The sequence below is a fragment of the Lemur catta genome, chromosome 1 (assembly GCF_020740605.2).
Source record: "Lemur catta isolate mLemCat1 chromosome 1, mLemCat1.pri, whole genome shotgun sequence".
Taxonomy (NCBI): domain Eukaryota; kingdom Metazoa; phylum Chordata; class Mammalia; order Primates; family Lemuridae; genus Lemur; species Lemur catta.
The window spans coordinates 173,640,990-173,664,483 of record NC_059128.1 but is presented as its reverse complement, the minus strand read 5'-3'; the positions used below and the strand labels follow the sequence as shown (position 1 = coordinate 173,664,483).

At 40.7% G+C, this 23,494-nt stretch overlaps 1 protein-coding gene and 1 long non-coding RNA gene across 3 annotated transcripts in view; both read right to left on the bottom strand.

The window, feature by feature from the left end:
• ATP1B3 (ATPase Na+/K+ transporting subunit beta 3) overlaps nt 1-4,119 on the bottom strand; it is a 39,343-nt gene extending 35,224 nt beyond the window's left edge. Inside the window, exon 1 of the mRNA XM_045539364.1 lies at nt 3,825-4,119. Within this exon, the coding sequence (XP_045395320.1) occupies nt 3,825-3,933 (109 nt within the window). The 5' untranslated portion in view covers nt 3,934-4,119. The remainder of the gene's footprint in view (nt 1-3,824) is intronic.
• Nucleotides 4,120-4,173: 54 nt separating this feature from the next.
• LOC123630114 lies at nt 4,174-22,796 on the bottom strand. Of its 2 annotated transcripts, XR_006732593.1 has the most exons (4): nt 22,588-22,796; nt 20,239-20,347; nt 18,643-18,839; nt 4,174-5,001 (listed from the first exon to the last, which is right to left on the bottom strand). It is a non-coding gene; the product is annotated as an uncharacterized LOC123630114 (long non-coding RNA). The 2 variants fall into 2 exon arrangements; XR_006732592.1 differs by lacking the exon at nt 4,174-5,001 and having other exon boundaries at nt 18,276-18,839.
• Between the last annotated feature and the right edge of the window lie 698 nt (nt 22,797-23,494).

Sequence of the window (23,494 nt, the reverse complement as noted above, 5' to 3'; positions counted from 1 at the left end):
ACTTACTATTTAGTTTGAGAAACCAGCTCTAGGCACACTTGGATAACCTACCTAGTCTACCGTAGAAGGTTGTTGTGAAAATCAAATGAGGTAACTTGTGTGTATGTAAGCATTTTGAAACTGTTGTAGCCAGGTATAAGGTACTAGCCAAATATACAGTGAAGTAGTTACTCAAAATCTTTATATAGCTGTTTCAAATAAGGCAATGTAATGTAACATGCAATACTTTCCCTTTATCCCAAATGTAAAGAGCAAAATTGCTTTTTAAATATATGTGCTTCTTAATGTATTTAATGACTTGGAGAAGAACCTCAGCCAAAATGGGACAAACATACTAAAGACTTAAATGTAAAAAGTAAAACCAGAAAACATCTTAAAGGACTGTCTTTATAAAATCTTGTGGGTTAGAAAACCTTTCTCTACATATCAGCAGATCCAGCAACACTCCAATGTCAAAAAAAGATACAATTTTTTTCTCCCACCACCTACATTACATTTATGATTTAAAAAAGTAAAAAAGACAACTGGAAAAAAACATTTTCACAAATGACAAAGGGCTTTTTTTCTTTTTAAAAAAAGCTGCTACCAACAAATGTAAATTTTAAGAGATAACACAGGTAAGAATAGCTCCAGTGTTGATGAAGGTAAGAGACATCACTATACACTGTTGGTGGGAGTATAAATTGACAGAAACTTTCCAGAAGGCACTATGACAATATGTTTTCAAAATGTAAAAGGTATATATGAAATGGCCTGGAAGTTCCACTAGTACAAACATATCCCAAGGAAATAAGTTTGCAAAAATGTATATGCACGAATGAAGGGAATGGAAGGAGGAATAATACATACAAATAATGAAGAAAAAAAAATCACAGGACATCTAACTATACAATGGAACACACTACTCAACTATTAAAATGGTGACATTAGGCAGGCTCAGTGCCCACCTATAGTCCCAGCTACTCAGGAGGCTGAAGTGGGAGGATTGTTTGAGCTCAGGAGTTCAAGTCCAGCCTGGGACACAGTGACATTCTGTCTCTCAAAAAAAATTTTTTAATTGAAAAAAAAAAAAAGGGTGATATAGATCTTTATTAACATGAGAGGATACTCACAATATACTGAGATAATTATAAAACACTTACTGTACGATCTTTTTACAAAACAATGAAATCAAATTTTACACATATTTCAGAAAGATATGTATGAAATGTTAATAGTATTTCTGAGGTGATGAGATCAAGCAGCTAGCCTATACAGTGCCTTCATGAGAATTAGAAAAAAGGTAACTCTCGTGGCAGACATATCCCCACAGGCGCATAGCTCTCCAAACTGATCTTGCCTTTGTGAGAATTAGAACAAGGTGCCCTTCTCTAGGCAGACCCAGCCATGCTGTAGAGTACACAGCCTCACGAGGTGAGTATGGATTTCAGCCCCTCTCACCACTCCCTCACAAATTCTTAGAGGGATGCCCTTGTGTTGGGATAAAACCATGCATAATTTCCACCTATTTTATGCCATTCTGCGCTGGCTTACTATTATTAGGATAAACATAGGAATTTATTATTCACTGATAATACTAATAATCAATTTTGAAAAGAGATCTTGCCTCTAGTGTTCCAAAATTAATCCCAACTGTACTTGTACTACTTTTTTTTTTTTTTTTTTTTTGAGACAGAGTCTTGTTCTGTTACCCCAGGTAGAGTGCAGTGGCATCATCATAGCTCACTGCAACCTCACACTCCTGGGTTCAAGCCATCCTCCTGCTTCAGCCTCCTGAGTAGCTGGGACTACAGGTGTATGCCACCATGCCTGGCTAATTTTTGTATTTTTAATAGAGGGGGGGCTCTGGCTCTTCCTCAGGCTGGTCTGGAATTCCCAAGCTCAGGCAATCCTCTAGCCTTGGCCTCCCAGAATGCTAGGATTACAAGCATCACCTGTAATCACGTGATCACAGGATCACTGCACCAGGCCTACTTGTACTACTTTTATAGCCCTTAAACACTGCTCTAGACTTTATAATTTGCATACATTATCTATACAAATGCATAGAACCAATAAAATCTCTACCTAAGATCATATAATACAAAGGTTAAAGAGCATTATCTGCAGTAAGAAATGTCATTCTAACACAAGGTGAAGCTACTCAGAAAGCACTGAAGAAGGGAGAAAGAGAGGTAGGTCTAGCTATAAAAATGAATCCCTCTCCACTACTCAGAAATTTCTTCAGCAAAAAGCTGGTACACTCTAGAAACAAGCAGTTAAGATTTATGATTGTTTATCATTTTGTTCCATTTAAATCTGGATGCAACATCTATGCAGGGGTGGGGAACCCGCGGCCTTGGGGCCACATGTGGCCTTCTGCATCCTTGAGTTTGGCCTTTTGATTGAATCCAAATTTTACAGAACAAATCCGGAGAAGTCTGGATTCGGTCAAGGGGCCGCACTTGGGGGTAGGCAAGACATCTGTAAAATAATACAACCGCTGGAGCAGGATTAAAGAACTGGGTTCTTTTCTTGGCTCAGTGGAATATGTAATTTTACACAAGGCAAAAATCACAACCTCTCTGGGTCTCATTTTTCTCATCTCTAAAATGGGGGTGGGGCTAAAAAAACCTCCAAAGTCCCTTTCAGCTTGTGATAGAACTTCAAGTCGCCCTCGCACTCTGGAGGAGCCCATCTCAGTAAGCAGCAACAGTTTATTTTCTGAGTCATAGCTAATTCACTCTTAAAAATGTCGTGGCCAAAGAGTTCTAAACTCTAGAAACTTATTCCCACTCAGAAAAAAAGGTCTGTCAAGACCCACCAATAAAATATTTTCCAAAAGTTTAAAAAAAGGTAAAATTAGTTTACTTAAGTATAAAGACAAAAAAAATAAGGCTCTAGTCCGTATTCAGACATTAACACAACTTTTCAAAAAAAGCATCCTAAAGCAGCACTACACTGGTATATGGTTTAAATATTTCTTTTAAAACAAAGAGCTCACGCACAGAAAAAAGCTGCTAACATACAACCATCACTCACATGTTTTGAAGGCACAGAAAAAAACTGTGCTGCTCAGATAGGATTTACTTTCCCCCAAAGAAGCAAATTTGAAAAGAAAACCTCTGTAATTAAAAAGGAACTGGGGAGGAACCAACCTTTTTAAGGGCCTTTTACTGTCCAAATTCAAGTGCGTTTTCATGTACAATGTACCTCTGTGATTAACTCACCGCTACGCATTCATGCAACCCACACCCACACTTAACACTCACTCGCACTCTTCCGACCAGTCGGGGTGGCAGCGTGGACGAGTCACAAGATAGCGGCGGGAGTGGAAATTTCCTCTCCCCAGGCGTGGGGCAGGGTCTGGCTTCCCCGAACCGCTCGGCGGGCTGGACGCCTCCGCCAGGGCCTCCCCCGGCCGGCGCGCTCCGTACAAAGGAGGCCTGGGCGATCGGCCCCCGCACGCTCCGGGCCCGGCTCCGGGCAGGGGTCCCGGCTTCCGGCGCCGCTCCGGGCTAGAGGCCGGGGCAGCACGTGCGCCTTGCTCCAGGCCGGGAGGAAGGAACCGGCGCGGTCCGGCCGGGGATGCCCCCGGGCCCCACTGCCTGGGGAGCGAGCGGCGGCCGGTCTGCCGGCCCGGCAAGAAATGAATGGGGCCGCACTCCGCCGCCCGCGTTAGAGTCGGGAGGTCCGGAGCCAAAGCCCTGCGGGCGGCGGAGGCCGTGCCGGCTCCTGGGGCCGCGGCGTGGGGAGCCGCCTCCCGCCTTTCCTTTCCCACCCCGCCCCGCCCGACGCCCCCAAGACCGCGGCCGGCCCCGGGCGCCCAACCGCCGCCCGCTCACCCCAGCTCTTGGCAGTGCGCCCCAGGAACTCTCCGGTGGTCGGGTTGTAAAGGAAGAGCTTCCACTCGGCCAGGCTCTGGTTGAAGGACTTCTTCTCTTTCTTCGTCATGGTGTGTGTGCGGACGGCGAGGGGTGGAGGCGGCGAGAAGCGCGGAGGCGCGTCCCGGTTAGCGGCGCGGCCCGGCGACAGCGGCGGAGGGTGGGACGGCCGAGGACAGCTCCTCGTTACCGGGAGTACTGGGGCCGACTGCGCCGCGCCGCGCCGGGCAGCCGCTCGGGCCGCGGGAGCCTGACGTCTCCGCCCGCCGCAGCCAATCCCCGCGCCGCTCGGCCCGCGCCGCCGCCGCTACCGCCTCCCGCCCGCGGCTGGGGCGCAGCCCGAGGCCTCCAAGACGCCCCGCCCCGGCCGGGCCCGCCGGAGCCTCGGGTTCGCTCGGCCCCGGTCGGAGGGAGCCCGAACTACGTGTAGCGACACGCTTAAGGATCATAAAGGCTTGACAGCAAGCACATCTGTAATAATAAGCGAAAGGTGGGCGTCCCGGCCCGCGCGTTTCTCAGGAGGGCCGGGTTTCCCGGGCGCGCCCGGGCCACGGGGAGGGGCTGCCCGCGGCGGCACGGACGAGGCGGACGAGGAGAGCACGGAAACGACTCCAGTTGGCCCGAGTCATCCTCGTCGAGGAGGGGACTTACCCACCCCATCCCCGAACTGCCTTCCACACCGTCTCCGGGAGTTCTCCTTGGGGCTCTATGACGTTTCGAAAAGATACTCTGCCGTAGGATCTCGTGAGGGTATTAATTACACGCTGCTGCTCAGAGGGTGTCCTTACTTGGCTCTTTTGAAGTATTTAACCGGGAATCTCGGGTCAATGGGAATTTCATTCTAAACATGCCAGTGTTAATGAAATGGAGTATAATTTTTTCCAGATTCAGTTGAATTTATCAATATACATGCTTTCCTAGGGTTCCCATGAACCGAAAAATGTCTGCTCCTGCACAGACACTCCAATTCTTAATCTGCAGGAAATCAATACTTCATTTAGCGTTAATGCCTAAGTAACGTTACCGGCTTTTCATGTTTTCCGCTGGGATGGACGCTGCCCTTGGGCGCCGCCGAGGGTGCAGTCAGCGTTTCCCTACGCGAGATGGAGCTGAAGAGCACGGTGCTCTCGGCCTGGAGCTGCAGGAGGAAAAGGCTTAAATAGGCGTTTGGGCAGAAGGTGCGTTTTTTAGAAAAAAGAAATGGAGCACTTTTCTGTTTTATTAGCAAATGAAACTTATGAATGGAGAAATGTAACACACACCTTATTGTTTGGAATGATCCTTCTGGAAGTTTAAACACGGCTCGCAAATGCTTTTATAGGGAGTAAGTGGATAAAGAAATGCATCTTTTTTCCTCGCTTATTATCAAAGCAATAAATTATGAATTATGCCTTCCACGAAAGGAAAAGAGGTAGAATATATTCTTATAAAGTAATTTTTTGTGTGCTTAAGGCAGCTAACTTAGTAGTTATGACCTTGGAAATGATAACCAAAATCCAGTTATTTTTTGAGCTAATGACATTGAAAGATTTGTAGAAGTGTTTTGGAGAGTTTGGCATGAAATTAATATTAGAAATAGCAAGATACCATGCAAGCAGACTAGAATGCATTTCTTTCGATCATAGGCAAGGTTGAAATAGAACTAAGGAATGGAAGTAGTTAACTATTTTTATCTCACTAATATAACGGCAAGTTAGAGGAGAGCTGAAGGACTGGCAGAGTTGATAACAGGCTTTTTAGTTTGGTTAAAAGGGAAGATATCAAGTCTGGAATACAGTATAAAACCCATCTGCTTTATTCTGTGTGTGTGTGTGTGTGTGTGTGTGTGTGTGTGCACCAATAACAAGCACAGTTTGAGAAATAATTACCTGGCACATACAAAGAAAACATAGTAAACAAAGACGTTATGAAATAGTCTTTCAAAGATATTGGTGCTGTCAAAGATTTGTAGTTTGTATATTTTTAGTATGACTTTCATATTATACTTAGAGCTTTGTGGTTTTCCCAATGAGAATTTAGATACAAATATAATTCAGTAAGCAATTTTAACACCCATGACTAGTTCAGTGTAGTAATCCAACAGATTTCAGTTTGGCAAAATTTTTACATCCTACTTCAAAACACGGAAACTAGTTGCTGCTCTGATATGTATGATACTTGAGCATTACCTGAAAGAGAAAATACTGAGTGTATTGGGTAATATTGGCCTACTAAGTATGAACAGATGAAATATCAAAGTTAATCACAGTTGTATTCCCTGTAGGTTTATTTTACTATACCTAAGTAAGTTTCTCCTTTTTTTTTTTTTTTTTTGAGATAGGGTCTTCCTCTGTTGCCCAGGCTAGAGTGCAGTGGCATCCTCATAGCTCACTGCAACCTCAAACTCCTGGGCTCAAGAGATCCTCCTGCCTCAGCCTCCCAAATAGCTGGGACTGTAAGTGTGCACCACCATGCCTGGCTAATTTTTTATTTTTTTATTTTTGTGGAGATGAGGTCTTGCTATTGCCAGGCTGGTCTGGAATTCCTGGGCTCAAATGATGCTCCCACCTCTGCCTCCCAAAGTGCTGGGGTTACAGGTGTGAACCTGGGCACCTGGACCTAAGTTTCTCTCTCTTTCGTCCCACCCCCAAGTTTCTCTTTTAAAGGAGAAGTTACTTTGCTCACTTAAAGTTGAATTTAGTTAGATGATGGATAATTTTTTTAGTATAATATGTTCCATGAAATATTTGGAATGTAGATACTCTAAAAAATTATTTTTGTCTTTCTGAAATTCAAGTTTAACTGAATATCCTGTATTTTTATTTGCTAAATCTGACAGCCCTACCAGTAGGAGACTTATAATTCCCATAGTAATAATAATGATCATTTATTAACTAAGTCCTAGGCCCTATACTACTGCTTGCTTAGTGTGATTTATTTCTTAATCTTCACAAATACCCTAACTGGGAGATAACTGCTTCCCTATTTTTGTAAATGAGGAAACTGATGTTTAGAGAAGTTAAGTAACTCACCCATGGTCAAAAAGCTATCAAATGACAGCACCTGGATTCAAATACCCATCTCTCCCCCACCACCCAATATTACCTCCACAGTGGACAATGGCAGAACTCTGGGGAAACTTAGCAAAGCTGAATGAGGCAGAATGAGAGAAACACTTGTGGTCCACTTACTGAATATGCTCTCCAGAGAGCAGAATCCATCTCCTACCTTCTACAGGCATAAACAAGATAGTTTACTACAATGCTTAGTTTCATTTTTAAATTTTAGAATTTTGTGTACAGAAAAAAGTGTTGAGTTCTTCTAGCCATATCTTATTTATCACTTGATGTTATAGCTGATGTGACTATGGTACCGAATCACTGAAAAGCCATTATTTGTCCCTCAGAGAATAGATATTAAGATTTCTTTAGAATTAGTTCTTCCCACAGGCAGCAGATATAATTGTGTTGGCATTTTATTATGTCTGAGAAACCCAGTCATGAATACATATCCCTCTTCACAAAGCAATGTCCTTTTCCACATAACTGGTTTTAATACTGAATGCTTTTGATAATCCTTTAACAAACAGAATTTCTATGTCCTTTGCAAATTAAAGGGCATAACACTTGCATTTATTGATCATCTAAAATGAACTAGTGTTTGTGAAGCATGAACACAGTATCTGGCACATAAACTCCTCTGTAAATGGTGGTTGTTGGGTTGTTGTCATTATAATTTTAAATACTGTCAACTGCTATGTTAGGTATTTTACAAAAAAGTTCATGATATGATCTAACATGATAATTCATGAAAAATAAATTCAAATGACCAACTCAGTGTGAAAGATTATTTACCTAATAATTTGGTTATAAAAATTTGCAGGAGTGAGTGGAGGTATAGGTGTAACAAGAACGGCAGAATGTTGATTTATGGAAGCTGGGTGTCGGGGGGAGAAGAGACTTTTTATCTGAGAAATACATCTCCTGTTAAATTACCAGCCCCACAGAGGCACTGGAATGAAATAACAGTCACAGTCACTTCACTCCCCTTTTGGCTAAGTAATCACCTCTTGAAGCCACTTGCTATGCTGGTAGGGCACTAGACAAACTGACTGCCAAGTAGCTGTAAAATGCCATATGCCCTATAGTTCAACAATATATTGCCAATCACTAACCAAGGTTATTTTTGTAAACCAATAAGAATTTCTGATGAACTTTTGTGATTGCCCCCCCTCCTGATTCATTCTTTTTTCTTAAACACTTCAGCCTCTCCTTTGTTCCCTGGAAGTATGTCTTCAACCTTGGTCCAAATAAACTCTGTATATTAATTTTGCCTCAGCTTCTTTCTTTTAGGTTGACAAATGATAGGATTCATTAGATTTTGTTTACTTTATGTATAAAGTTTTCTTAATAGAATGTTTTTAAAAACTGGGGCCAAAGGATAACCTATTTTCTTGATACACATTTTTCTGGTTCAGGTAGTTGAAAAATCAAAGAAGGTACAGATTTAACAGTTTTCAAAGGTCTATTAAAAAAAAAGCTGACCTTATAGGAAAAAGATAATTCATAAGAGAATTTTTTTGTGTTCCAATTAGTGATCTTAGGAAAATTTGAGAAGCTGTTGTATCCATAAGACAAGAAGTTGATTATACACACACACACACACCCCTATACATATATATTAGCAGTCAGAGACATGAAGTAATTATTGGAAATTAAAAATATAATTGCTAAAATTTAAAAAATCAGCATAATAGCTAAAAGAAAAGATCAGTGGAATCTCTCAAACTGTAAAGCAAAAAGACAAAGGGAAAGAAATATTTTTAGAAGTCCAAACACATATTGGGTCAATTCAGGAAAGATGCTATTCAACTAAGAGTTCCAGAAGAAGATAAGAAAATATGGGCGAGAATATAATGAGAGAAATAATAGAAGAAAATTTCCTATAGTTAAGGCAAGGACAGGAGTCTTGAGACTGAAAAAGTATACTGAGTACTAAGCAAATAAAAATAGACACATATTTAACCATAACCTTGTGATATTTTAAGGTACATAAAGCCCTAAGGATCTAAAAGCTTTCAGAGAACAAATAACAGGTCAACTACAACAGAATAAAAGTCTGATCAGCACAAGTCTTCCCATCACTAACACACAAGGGACAGAAGACAGTGGAGCACTGAGGCTCATCATACCCAGCCAAGCTGCTGATCAGCTGTAAGAGTAAAATAAAGACGTGTGCAGACGTCAGAACTCAGAAAGCCCACTTCTCACTAAGCCTTTCTGAAAAAAAAACAATTCAGGATAGGCCAGTAAAAAGAAAAAGGAGGCCAGGTGTGGTGGCTCACGCCTGTAATCCTAGCACTCTGGGAGGCCGAGGCGGGTGGATCACTTAAGGTCAGGAGTTCAAGACCAGCCTGAGCAAGAGCGAGACCCCCGTCTCTACTAAAAAAATAGAAAGAAATTATCTGGCCAACTAAAAAATATATATAGAAAAAAAAATTAGCCGGGCATGGTGGTGCATGCCTGTAGTCCCAGCTACCTGGGAGGCTGAGGCAGTAGGATCGCTGAAGCCCAGGAGTTTGAGGTTGCTGTGAGCTAGGCTGACGCCACGGCACTCACTCTAGCCTGGGCAACAAAGCAAGACTCTGTCTCAAAAAAAAAAAAAAAAAAAAAAAGAAAGAAAAAGGAACCCAAGAATGAGAAAAACTTGGGATTCAAGAAATACTAGTACTAACCCAGGAGTGCACTGAAGGGCAGGCCTAGAATGACAGCTGTACAAGGCCAAGTGAGCAACTGGTTTCCAATAGAGAAGAATGTCTGTCTGCAAGCAGAAAGTGGATTCCATGCCACAGAGAGGAGGATTAAGATCCTGGAAAAATTTAGTCATGTTGTGAAGGCATGTGCTTCTTTTGTTAAGGAGGAAAATTAAAAGCAATTTAAAAAGAGCAGAAAACTGTGTTCCAAATATAAAGCAAATTAAAAGTAGTATTGCTTGTTTGGAGCAATTAATAGAGTGTTTGAGGATGTTGATTATTTGACCCTGATGTTTGGAGGATCCTATTTCTAGTGGCCCACCATCCTCTTTCTAGTTTCTCTTCTATTTGCTGTACTTTGTTCTGCAGTGAATACTATTTACATAATTAAAATAGTATAATTGCAGTTTATTGACTTTCAATACTTAGGGTCATCTGAATGACCAGTCATAGAACACAATGTAAATGTTATAAACTCTGACAATATAAAAGTAATACTGGAGCTGACAGAAGTCAAGAGGTCTACAGAGAAGAGGGAGAGTTGAAGGAAGAAAGTTAAGGAAAATTCGTCTCTTTTTCATACAGTTAAGAGATATTGTTTAAAGATGGTAGAGCTGGAAGTAGGAGTTTATGTTCCTTAAAATTGTAAATGAAGCCAATAGAATAACAAAATAATACTATGACCAACAAAATATGAAATGGAGAGCAAACGAGGACAGGTTGCAAATAGCTCATTGTTTGTGGCTGAGAGTTGATAGTGTTTGAAGTTGACTAATAAAAAAATAAGTCTATAAGCATGTTACAGCTAAATAGAGAGTGACCAGATGAAATAAAACTAGAAAAGATTGAAGGTCTTAGGTGTTTTTCCAGTGGGATGGAGGCAGGATACATGTACTTTTCAGTTTTAGTCCTTTTGTACTTTTTGATTTTTTTTTTTTTTTTTTTTTTTGAGACAGAGTCTTGCTTTGTTGCCCAGGCTAGAGTGAGTGCGGTGGCGTCAGCCTAGCTCACAGCAGCCTCAGACTCCTGGGCTCAAGTGATCCTATTGCCTCAGCCTCCCGAGTAGCTGGGACTATAGGGATGTGCTACCATGCCCGGCTAATTTTTTTTTCTCTATATATATTTTAGTTGGCCAGCTAATTTCTTTCTATTTTTAGTAGAGACGGGGGTCTCGCTCTTGCTCAGGCTGGTCTCAAACTCCTGACCTCGAGCAATCCTCCCGCCTTGGCCTCCCAGAATACTAGGATTACAGACGTGAGCCACCGCGCCCGGCCCGTACTTTTTGATTTTTTAAACATTGTGTACATGTTGTACTACTTTGACAGTTTATATTAAATGGTTGGAAAAAATGTGCTTTAGTGTAACTGGCTCCTCCCATTACAGACTCTGAGACTCAAAATTCCTACCTGCAAACTTGTTTTTCTCCTTAAAGGAAGATTTAATTTATTTAGTAACAGAGTGAGAACTAACATTTAAATACATTGAGATACTAGGTATTAGGTGAAACCAAATGAAATTTTGACCTATGAAGACAGCAATTTTGTATGATTCAACTTAATATTGCTCTTTTCACTAAAAAAAAGTGCAAATGAAGCCAAAACAGTCATGGATTGTTATATACCATACATTTAGTTTTTACATTGATTTTTTCACCTAACTAAAAATACAATTTTTAAACTCCACAGAGGTCTGTTAAAACACAAAACTATTTTTAGTCTTAGAAGGAGTTAAGATATCAGTCTCCAATAAGTTTTGATTTACTTTCATTTGATATGTCAGTTAGACAGCAACCTGCAAATTTAACTCAAATTTGAAATTATAAGGATGTCACATGAAGATATCTGTGAAATAATCAGGCCCCTTGGACATGTAATGTGCTGAGATAATGCACACTACAGTCTTTCTATTTACTTCTTTTACGAAGAGCACTGACTCAAGAGGGCCAGAAAGAATTTCCTTGTACAAGGGCACAGCAGACTGAAGAATGCTGTCTTATGCTTTATCACTGTTTTACAACAAACCTTGAAAGTATTTGAATCTTAAAAGTTAGCCTAGGCCTTTTTTGTTTCTGTATAAAACTTAAATGCTCCTGTCAAATTTCAGTTATTTGATTCCCTACTCAAGAATCCTTCATAACTATTGTCATTCTAAACTTGACAATTTATTTCTGATTGTCACTGCGAAGGACTAAAAACTACAGAGGCTGTATAGTTTCAAGTTATGGTTCTTGGCATTGTAGTAGGATGAGCATATCTCATAGACTCCGAGATTACCAGGGAAAGGACCCTCCAGACCAGCTGGTCTGAGCCCCTCTGTTCATAGATTAGGAAACAGGCCTAGAGAGACTGAGAAATTTAGTCTATATAGAAAGTTAATGAGATACATAAAGTGAGACCTAAGAGTGTTCTGCTCCTGGCAAGGCCTTCTTTCTATCATATTGTGTTGCTTCCTTAACTCAGAAACTCACCATCAAAAATATGTGCTTAAAAAAAATTAGTCTAAAATACCGTTTTGGCCAGGCGCAGGGGCTCACACCTGTTATTGGGCACTTTGAGAGGCTGACTTGGGAGGATTGCCTGGAGCCAGGAGTTCAAGGTTGCAGCGACCTCTGATCAGGCTACTGCACTCCAGTTTGGGCCCAGAGCAAGAACCTGTCCCTAAAAAAATAATAATAAAATAAAATAAAGTTTTGTAAACCTGAAAAATCATGTTTCTCTAGAAACTGTGTAAATAAAAAATGTTGCCCCTCAGAGGTCACGAATAATGAAGGCAAACAAAATACTTCCTATATCCTGAAGTCTAGGGCATCTTTCTATAAATAAGGATATGGGGGCTAAAAGAAGAGTAGGACTTATCTTTTCATATTCCATCTTTATTTGAACAAAGATATCTCACAAATAATGATCAGGACTTATTTCCTTCTATTATTTCCTTCTATTTAAATAAGCCGTGGGTTTCTAGTGTGTGTACTAGACAACTCCTAGGGCAAAGCTGGAGTAATTCAAAAGTTGAATCCAATTTCCTAGTGGCCAGGATTGTGTTATCTGATTTTATTAAGAGATAACTGACTTAAGTAGTGTGCGATGGCTCATGCCTGTAATCCCAACACTTTGAGAAACCAAGGTGAGAGGATCACTTAAGCCCGAGAGTGAGCTGTGATTGTGCGACTGCACTCCAGCCTGGACAACACAGCAAATCCCTGTCTGAAAAATAAATAAATAAATAAATAGAAATAACTGACTTAATATTATTTAAACAATTCCTTTTCCTTTCAGTTTGACATTTTGTTTTTAGTGGAAAATAATTGCATCAGAGAGGTGACTATGTCCTTTTTAGCAGGAACTGTCACAATCTAAGAGGCACATGAGGGAAAATTTAAATGTCAAGGCAATATCTGAACATTATTTCCTAAGAGACTTGATAATGTCTCTAGGGGCGTGGGAATTCAAGTTCCTTGATTCTAACTATTGTGTCACAACCAACTCACTGTAAGACTATAGCTTAATTACTTTTATACAAATTCCTTATCTCTAATGCACTGTATGCAAGTACATAACTCTATCTTATCGGGAATATTATGAGTAAAATTGTCTTTTGGTTAAATGTTGGTTTGGGAGTTAGGAAATCTCTATAAATACATGTTGTGTTTCAACTTCCTGCAAATCACATAAGCTTGTATGTATGATCTTTCCATAGCAGAGAACAGAAAGCAAAATTAAATTGACTTAAACAACAAGGGAAATTTACAAGTGAACATTGCTGAAAATTCTACAGGTTTCAGGAAAGTTTTGATCCAGGGCCCAAATGATACAAACAAATTCTGAATTCTTGACTTCCTTTTGTTGATTCCATTACCTTGGGGTTAGTTTCCAGAAGCTTCTGGGCCTACATGCTTTCAGGTTCAAATCCAGCAGAAAAGAGAAACTCTGTATCATTAAAAGCCTGATCAAAACTCTCAAATGTTGTCTCATTGGCCCTTGCTGCCCTGATTTGGGTACTGTGTTCATCCTAAACCAATCACAGAGGCCAGGGAGATGGGATATGCTGATTGAGGGAAGCCCAACAGGGTTTACTTTTGACCTAAAGGTGGGGTTGATCCCCGTCAAATACATGATTCCGAGATTTAGAATGTTATTAGGAAGAGGAAAGAAGAGAGAAATCCTACAATCTTCTATTTAAATGCCTTAAAAAACTAGCATCTCAGCTGGGTGCATGACTCATGCCTATAATCCTAGCACTTTCGGAGGCCAAGGTGGGAGGATTACTTGAGCTCAGGAGTTGGAGACCAGCCTGAGTAAGAGCAGAATCCTCTCTCTACCAAAAAAAAAAAAGAAAGAAAAGAAAAATTAGCTGGGTGTGGTAGTGCACATCTGTGGTTTTAGCCACTCTGGAGGTTGAGGCAGGAAGATTACTTGAGCCCAGGAGTTTGAGCTTACAGTGAGCTATTATGATGCCACTGCACTCTAGCCAGAGTGACAGAGTGACACCTTGTCTCAAAAAAAACAAAAGGAAAAAAAACTAGCCTCTCAACCTGGAGTCATTCACGCATTTGTTGATTCATTCAACAAACATTTCTTCAGGGCTCACTATGTGCAAGGCCTTGACTCCTTTCTTTTCCACTCCATTTCCAGACTCTTCTTTCAGAGTAAGCTGCAAGAACTGGACCTCAGACTGGGGATAAAATTATGAGATTAGGAAAACTGGTCTTCCAAGAACTTCCATATTTTAAGGCTAGTTCCTTATATTTTCAGGTTTCTGAGAAAGGAAGAGAAACAGCTACCCAAACACCCTACCCAGGCACATCTTCCACTGTATCATTGACAATTTGCTGGGGGAGGTTATAGACTCCTCCAAGTATATTCACAGCACCAGCTTAAGAACTCTTGGGCTATATGTTCACTAAGATCTTTTGTGGATACAAGATTTATAATGATATTGTAACTGGACATTGGCATTTGAAAACAGACTTTTGTTTTTTCGAATGACTAAGGAAAGATAAACACATTCTATTTCTTGGGAGATCACCCTTACCTAGGATGAGAGGAAGGGTAATCATAGCATTTAGTGGTTGGACTTATGTTCCCATGTGCCACGTAAGCCTACATGAAGTTAGATCAGAAAACTTGATCTCTCTAGCACGTGGGCTATACAAAATGGGAAGGGACAGGAAGTGTTCATATATTTTGGATGTTCCTACTGACTGAGCAGGAAGCTGCAAGAGAGATAACAGATGATTAAGCCTCTCCTCGGGCTCCCTTTGGGAAAGCAGCCTTTGGGAAAACACATGTAGAAAATGAGAAACAAGTACAACTGACATGTTTCAGCCGTATTTGACTGTGCCCGCCCTGTTTACAAAGCATTCTGAAATAACCCGATGAAGTTGCCACATACCCAGGACGTCATAAAAAGAGGAAGGTCCTGGTGATTGTACCATGGTGTGGTGTTAAGCACAGCTTTTTTTTTTTTTTTTTTTTAAAGCTTGCTAAATCTGTGGATCCTGAGAATGAATCAATTTGTATTTCCTTTTCTTGAGGGAAAAAATGTTTTGGTGTTTAACAGGATGCCAGAATCTTCTTAGTACACACTGTAGTACTTGTTCCAGTACTCTGGTTCAAGACGGTCACACCTAAAGTAAAGTTGGAAGGTGGGAGAGGAAATGAAAAAGGGAAGACAAAATGGAAAACTAGAAAAAGACAACAGCAGGCCTTGGGATTCAACTTGACAAAATGGTAGGAAGTAAAATATCCTTTGAGTCTTACCAGCATTCGACTCTATTCCATAGTAAACATTTTAATGGAAGTCCTTTGGGTGATGTTGAGGGATAAAAATGACAGTCCAGTAGAAAGGTGGGATCTCATTTCTTTCTTTTTTTTTTTTTTTTTTTTGAGACAGAGTCTCACTTTGTTGCCCAGGCTAGAGTGAGTGCCGTGGGATCAGCCTAGCTCACAGCAACCTCAAACTCCTGGGCTTCAGCAATCCTTCTGCCTCAGCCTCCCGAGTAGCTGGGACTACAGGCATGTGCCACCATGCCCGGCTAATTTTTTTTTATATATATATTTTAGTTGGCCAGATAATTTCTTTCTATTTTTAGTAGAGACGGGATCTCACTCTTGCTCAGGCTAGTCTTGAACTCCTGACCTTGAGCAATCCTCCCGCTTCGGCCTCCCAGAGTGCTAGGATTACAGGCGTGAGCCACCGCGCCCGGCCGGGATCTCATTTCTGACAAATGCACGTTGGCCAAAAAGAAACTGAAATCCAAGCTTTAGTCTCCATCGTGGCCTCATGTCGTGTTCCGCTGGACAGCCCCCAAGAGCACAGCTTCTGAGCTGACAAAGCCACTGGCTGCCTGTGGCCTTTAGGGATGGACTCTTTCAAACAGGCGAGTACCAGCAGAATTAACTTCCTTTAGTGGTCCCCAGATTTACAAATAGAGCTGATCCTCAAACAGTTACTTTGGAAGTTAGAGCCAAATGTTTACTTGCCAAGTCTTTATGGAAGGGGCTTAATTATGCGATGTCCTACAGGCACTTGGACCTCTCGAATGAGCCAGCCTTCTAGAGTGAATGTGTTTTGGTTTCTAGAGTTAACTTGAAGATTGGAAGGGGGATGTGCACACACTAAACACAAGGCTTTTTGTCTTCATAATTTTTCCCAGGGTCGGCCTCTCTTAGACCCAGGAAATAAAGAGATCTTTTCATCGCAGTAGTTTATCAGGCTTTTCTGACAGCAACTGAAATTCTAAGGAAGCAGTTAATATGTCTGGTGTGATAAACTTTTCTTGGAACTTTGGTTCCGCTCTTAACTACCCATAACCTCCTGCCTCCAGGCTTAGCACTGCCTCCAACTCTAGGGACAATGCTTAGGGTAGGGCTGGTTTTACTTCACCCTGACACTGCCTTGACCTTGGTTTCCATGTTTCTGGTAACTGGGTATCTGCCTTGCCTTCCTGTTCCTGGTTGACCCTTGCTATGTTCCTGAGTCCCTGCTAATTACATTCCCCTTCCAGTTCCTCAATAAGGTTGTTCTTTGTTCCCTCCAGTAACTAGATTCACCTGAATCAGCCCCATGTATGTCACAACTCCTTGGTGTGGAATCACTTGGCCACTCACCTAACAGAAGTATAAGAGTGTTACTCTATTCATTTTGGGCACATATTTAATTTTGCCTTAATTTTTAAATTTTTTTAAAAAGCAGAAAAATTTATACCTGAGTTATTCATTCATTGACTGCCCTGAATCTCACTGAAAACAACTCATTAACTTGTTAACATTGAATTGCATCTGCTGGCTGGAACACAAGATGGGCAAAATACACTGGACTGTCACTTAATGCCTCATAACATAAGCTGTAGGAAGCTTCTTAAACATCAATGTGCTATGGACAACAACCAGTGCTAATACTTCAATAAAGTGTGAACCATTCTAACAACCATCTGGTCAAGGATTCCATTTTAGTTTTTAAGAGATCAAAAGCTTAACAATTATATATTGTACTCATAACAATTGCCATAATGATCTTGCTGTTTAAAACAGGAAGAAAATCCAGCATTCAACCCCTGGTGGGCAAAAAAAAAAAACAAAAACAAAAACAGGAGGAAAAAAACATTGCTATATTCTGTTTTGTCTCTAAGTTATCTTGACAGAAAAAATAAAATGTACTTTAACTACTCAGATAAGAACTTGTTTAGAGCATATTTTTTTCAAGACTAGACAGAAGTTTCTGTCTCTATTTTGTCATTGAAACCACTCAGTAGACTGACTGCAGTACTATATTGGATTTAAAAGAAAAAATCCTTTTAGAAATAGTATATGAGAATGCCTAGTTGTAGTATTAGGATTATGTAAGACCAACACATGCAAAATGACCTGGAAAGCACTTGAACTTTTTCTGGGCTCTGAAACCATTGATTTTTTCTGGGGTGTAGTTATGCCATAAAAGTTTGGTAGAGCGCATATATTTCAGTTAGGATGCTTTCAGCTGCCAGTAACAGAAAAACCAAATGAAAGTGGTATATATAACAGGAATATATTTTTCTCATGTAGGGTTAGTTCAGTGCTCAGCAACATCATGGAGAATCTGGATTCTTTCCACCTCATCCTCAGTGAGTTGGCTGTGTGTACCCAGAGTCCCAGGATGCCTGCAACATCCACAGGGCAACACCCCAAAGCAGGGAGGGGGCAGCAGGGGGTCCTCATCACCCTGGCTCCTCTCACTGGATAAGAAAACCTTTCCCAGAAGCACATATCCCTCTCTTATCCTTTCATCTCATTGACCAGACCTTGGCCATATGCCATGTCTAGCTGAAAAGTGATAATCTGCTCCTCATAAATTCTCCACCTTTTACAAACCCATGAGACACATTTCATATTACATGGGGGTATCTCTTCTTGAAGTCTTGGTAGATCCTTACCTTATGGGCCATGTGGACTTGTTTTTTTTTTTTTTTTGAAGGTAGATCTTTTCCTACCTATTTCTTAAATTATTGTTGGTAAGTTCAGGCTTTCTGTTTTTTGAGTCAGTTGTGGTACATTGGTACATTTGGGACATTTTACATTTTTCTACAGAGTCATTCCCCATGGTCTGGATTTTCAAATTCATTGGAATAAAGTTGTATACAGCATTTTAAAAAATTTTATAATCTCTGCATTCTGTTTTTATTCCTAATGTTATTGAGCCTATTTTCTTCCTTTCTTTCTTTTTTCTGGCTCACACTTGCCAAAGGCTTTCTATGTTTTGATCTTGTCAAAACATAGAACTTAAGTCTATTGTTTTTGGTTTTCTATTTCATATTATCTATTTTATCTTTATTAATTCCTTCCTTCTACCTTCTCCGGTTTGTTTGTTATTTCTTTTCTAGTTTCTAAAGTTGAAAGCTAAGTTCATTTACTGTCAGCCGTTCCTGCTTTCTAACATCTGGATTTTACATTATAATTTTCTCCCTGAGAAACAATTTTGTTATGTCTCAGGGTTTGAGATGCTGTTTTCTCTTTGTCACTGATTTCTAAATAATTCTACTTCCCACCCTGTAGGAAAATTACACCTCCTTACCCCATTCATGCCAGACTTAACCATGTGACTTGCTTTAGCCAATAAAACGTGAGTGGAAGTGCAACCCACGTAATCCAGGAGTCATGGTGTGGTTCCATTGTCTTTTCCTTCTGCCACAAGCCCAGCAATGTCCCAGACAGGGCTGCTCCTTCTGCCTGCACACTTGACTGCAGCTGACAAGGAGGGTGGCAGCTGACCTGTGATGGTGACGGAATGAGTGAGAAATAAATCTCTGTTGTTGTAATCTCCTGATACAGCCTTAAACACTCCCACTATGCATTTCCAGAGAATGAGAACATCTTCCTATATTGACAAAATAACATTTTCACATCTAACAAAATTAACATTGATTTCTTAATATTATCTAATACTTTGTATGTATTCAAATTTCTCCATTTGGTCCCCAAATATGCTTTATAACTGGTTTGTACAAAGCATGAACTAATCCAGATCCACACATTCCATTTAATTATGTTTTTAAACTGTCTTTGAGGCTAGAACAGTCCTTTTTCTTATTACACTGATTTGTGGAGAGCCCAGGCCGATTGTCCTAAAGAATGTGCTTTCTTTTACATTTGTTTGCGTCACCATATTGATGTTCAGCTTGTTCCCATGTTCCGTATATTTCATCTAAATAGGTTAGTTATAAATATTTGGTTAGATTCAAGTTAAACATTCTTGGCTAGAATATAATATATGTGATGCTGTATACTTAATATTGTGTCACATCAGATAATACAAAGTAGCTCAGTTATCTCACCAGTAGTGATGCTAATGGCATAAATGATCACTAGGTTAAGTTGGGAATAGCCTGATCCCTCCATGATATAGTTATGTTTTTTAATCTCTTGTGACCAGAAACTAACCCAAGTGCTATAACTTTGGTACCACATGAGTAACCAGTTCCTCATTCTTGGAGGTTTTAATATCAATTGATAATCCTTGCATAAATCAATAATTTCATTAGGGACTATGAGATGACTCTAGCACTGTGAAGTAATTGCATATGTGTAAATGTAATCTATACATCTGTAAGTGTAAAGTAGAGCTTTCCTTTCTCCACTCAGGCCATTTGGTTTCAGCAGTAGAGTTGCTACTGGAAAGGCAAAATGAATGCTGACTTCTCCCCTGCCAGTTATCCACTTTCAAAGTAAAGAGCTGGTTCAAATGGGGACACATGAGATTTGTCCCTGGCTTTCTTTTGTCATTATGGACTTCTGATGTGTTTCAATCAACTACAAGAATTTTTCTTTTTTGATATTCAAATTATTTCTTATTCAATCCCTAATGAAATTATTGATTCTAGTAGAATCCTTCACGTGGGGAAACAAAAGCACAGAAACCAAAGTCAGTCAGTCCCTGGAAAGGCTGAAATGGGGGGAAACAGAGAACAGATAGGCAGGACAACAGCCACAGATCTCATTTGTGAGAGAGAGGTGCACGGTACATCTCTTTGTACAAGAGGATCTGATTTATCCCTTTTTATGGCAATCCAAAGGATGGGGGGGGTGCCACAGCCAACCTGAGCTCTTAGAAAGAATCACCTGAGAATCACCAGTGTTCATCAAATGTACTAAAAAGGCCAAAGCAGCTCACCAGCTCATGCCCCTGAGGCAGGGGTGATGGGTTAATCTCTGGAACATAAACATCAAACACCAGAGGGACAATCAGTCAATCAATCATCCATAATGTCCCTTTCAAGACTCTGTAGGTGAGATAAAGAAGAACTAGTTACACAGCTCTAGTGACTGACAATCCATTTGGGAATAGTCATTCAGTTAACAAACATTTACTGTCAATATGATGGGCCAGGTCCTCTTGTTACAACGGGGGTCTGTTCATTATCTGTGGCGAACGTATCTTACTCTTACTCTGTACACCTATATCTTGCTTGTGCTCTGTAAACCTGTGTTGTCCTTCCTCAATAAACTTTGTTTCACACTTGCCTTGGAAAAAAAATGAAAGTGAAAAAAACCCTACTAGATATTAGAGAAACAATTCTGTGTACAGAGTGTGTAAGAAAAATAGGATTTTTTTTTTTTTGTTAAAGAAGGGTATAAAGAAGTCATGAGAATATGGTTTCTGTTACAGGAAAAGTAATTTTTTCTAGGGGTTTTATTTATTTGTTTATTTATTTTTGAGACAGGGTCTCACTCTGTCACCCAGGCTAGAGTGCAGTGGTGTCATCATAGCTCACTGCAACCTCAAACTCCTGGGCTCAAGCCATCCTCCTGCCTCAGCCTCCTGAGTAGCTAGGGCCATAGGCATGTGCCACTACACCCAACTATTATTTCTATTTTTGTAGAGATGGGGTCTCGCTCTTCCTCAGGCTGGTCGAGAACTCCTAGCCTCAAGCAATCCTCCTGCCTTAGCTTCTCAAAGTGCTAAGATTACAGACATGAACCACTGTGCCTGGCCTGTCTAGGAGTTTTTAAAGGTTGTTTTAAGTTCAAGGATAAAAAAAGAATGATAGACAAAACTGAATGGACATAGAAAGTTAGGGAAAGAAAGAGAATGGGAAAAATTATATGTTATGAAAGGTTTATAACCCACAGGGCAGAGAAACCAGCAGGGGAGGGCAGAGAGTTTTATATAGGATTATAGGGATGTAAACTTTGAATGGTGGTTTAGGGCCAGGTTGTGGAGGCCTTTGAATTCCTGGCTAAACATTTAGATGGGATTGACCCGGTGGCTCATGCCTCTAACCCCAGCACTCTGGGATGTTGAGGCGGGAGGATCACTTGAGCTCAGGAATTCAAGACCAGCCTGAGCAAAAGCCAGACCCCGTCTCTATTAAGAATAGAAAAATTAGGCCAGTGTTGTAGAGTGTGCCTGTAATCCCAGCTCAGGAGGTTGAGGCAGGAGGATCACTTGAGCCCAGGAATTTGAGGTTACAGTGAGCTATGATGATGCCATTGCACTCTACCCAGGGTGACAGAGTAAGACTCTGTCTCAAAAAAAAAAAAGAAAGAAAGAAAAGAAAAAGAAATTGAACCTCACTTCCCCTACTCCTTAAAAAGAAAAACATTTAGATTGGATTTTGTAAGTAATAAGGAACTACTGTGGGGTTTTCAGCATCAGGGGAGGGAATGATGGCCAGGTTCTTGAATTTGATTTGTAATGATCAGGCTCAGAAATCTGCCTACCCCTTCCAAGTTATTGATAACTAATATGGAAGGATCACGTAGAAAACATTAAGTGAAAAAGCCACATGCAGAGTGGTTTGCCTCAATTTCCATTAGGCTTGCAAGCCTAAAATTTTACACCCTGACAATATCTCTGGGAGAACATGTAAGCCACTGGTAGAGAAGCTGGGTGCCATGTACTCAAATCACTGGTCACAGTGACTCTGTGACAAAATTAGCTAGGTGAGGAAGCAGTATTTCATTTCATTTTGGTTTGGTTTAGTTTTTAATCACAAGAAAGGGTGGGTGTTGCACAAAAGCACAGGGCTTGGCATCAGAGGACCCTGTGACCCAGCCTCTGCTACCTTCCTATAGCTGTGTGACCTTGGGAGAGACACAACCACTGCAAGACTCAACTCCCTCATCTGTAAAATAAGGACAAGAAAATCTTCCTTACTGGGGTTTACCGAGAACCTACAGGAAGGTGCTATAAAGCGCCACACAAATAAAACTTTAAAAATTAATAAGTTAAAAATGTTTTGTGTTCTGGAGAAGCCTTGAACTCTAGATTCAGTTCCAAGGTTTAAAATGGGGACGGGCAGAGCCGGCGAGGTTTGACCGGGCAGATCCAGCAGAGTCCTCGGCATGCAGATGTGGTGGATGGAAACTCACAAAACCAATGCAAAGGATCAGATTCCTCCTCTCCAAGGCCAAGTAGCTAAGAAATTCTTAAAAGTTATGCACAGGATGGAGCTTTCTAACTGACAGACTGGGTTTTGCTGTTCTTTTCTAGCCCTGGGGAACAGAAGAATTCACCTACCTCTTTTCTGCCTGAACTTTGACCAGCAGCAGTCACACTTCCAAGGAAGGTCTGATGAGCTCTTGAGTTTCTGGTGTGGGATTTGGAGAGTGATGTGTGGGATATGCCCACTCAAAAGCAAACTGTAATATAGAACACTAGTTCTGCTTAGATATCTTATAGACATCCGTTGAAGCTGTCGATTCTCAGGCACTGCTCTGGAAATGCTGTAAAAGAATGGATTATTGGAGGAAATGCTCAATATCATTCTTCATTTTGCAATTCATATATGAGTCCATATTAGGCAATAGGATAAAATTCTGTGCAGTTTCATCAACTGTAGTCTGGAAAGTAGCCACACCCTCCTCCCAGAACTTCCCTCTTCACACAAAATTTTTCCTTTTGAAAATGAAATTTAAATTCTATTTGTAGAAGAAATGTGTGTTCCGTTTCAAACTATAGTCTAAGATTAAGTCAATTTGACATCACATCAAAGCTGACCCTTTCTTCTGAGTGGCAACGTAAATTACATGGACTAGTGAATCATGTCCTAGAACAAGGGCAGAGCTAACAGTTTGCTTTCATGTATCTGAGTGCAAGGCCAGATTGAGGGCACACACAAAGGATAGTAAACGCATGAAGAAAATACAAAGGAGAAACTAATGTACTTTTAGTACATTGTTAGGAGGTTCTTTCTTTCTTTCTTTTTCTCTTTCTTTCTTTCTTTCTTTCTTTCTTTCTTTCTTTCTTTCTTTCCTTCTTTCTTTTTTTTGAGACAGAGTCGCACTCTGTCACCCTGGATAGAGTGCAGTGATGTCATCATAGCTCACTGCGACCTCCAGCTCCTGGGCTCAAGTGATCCTCCTGCCTCAGCCTCCTAAGTAGTTGGGACTACAGGCGAGTGCCACGACACCCAGCTAATTTTTCT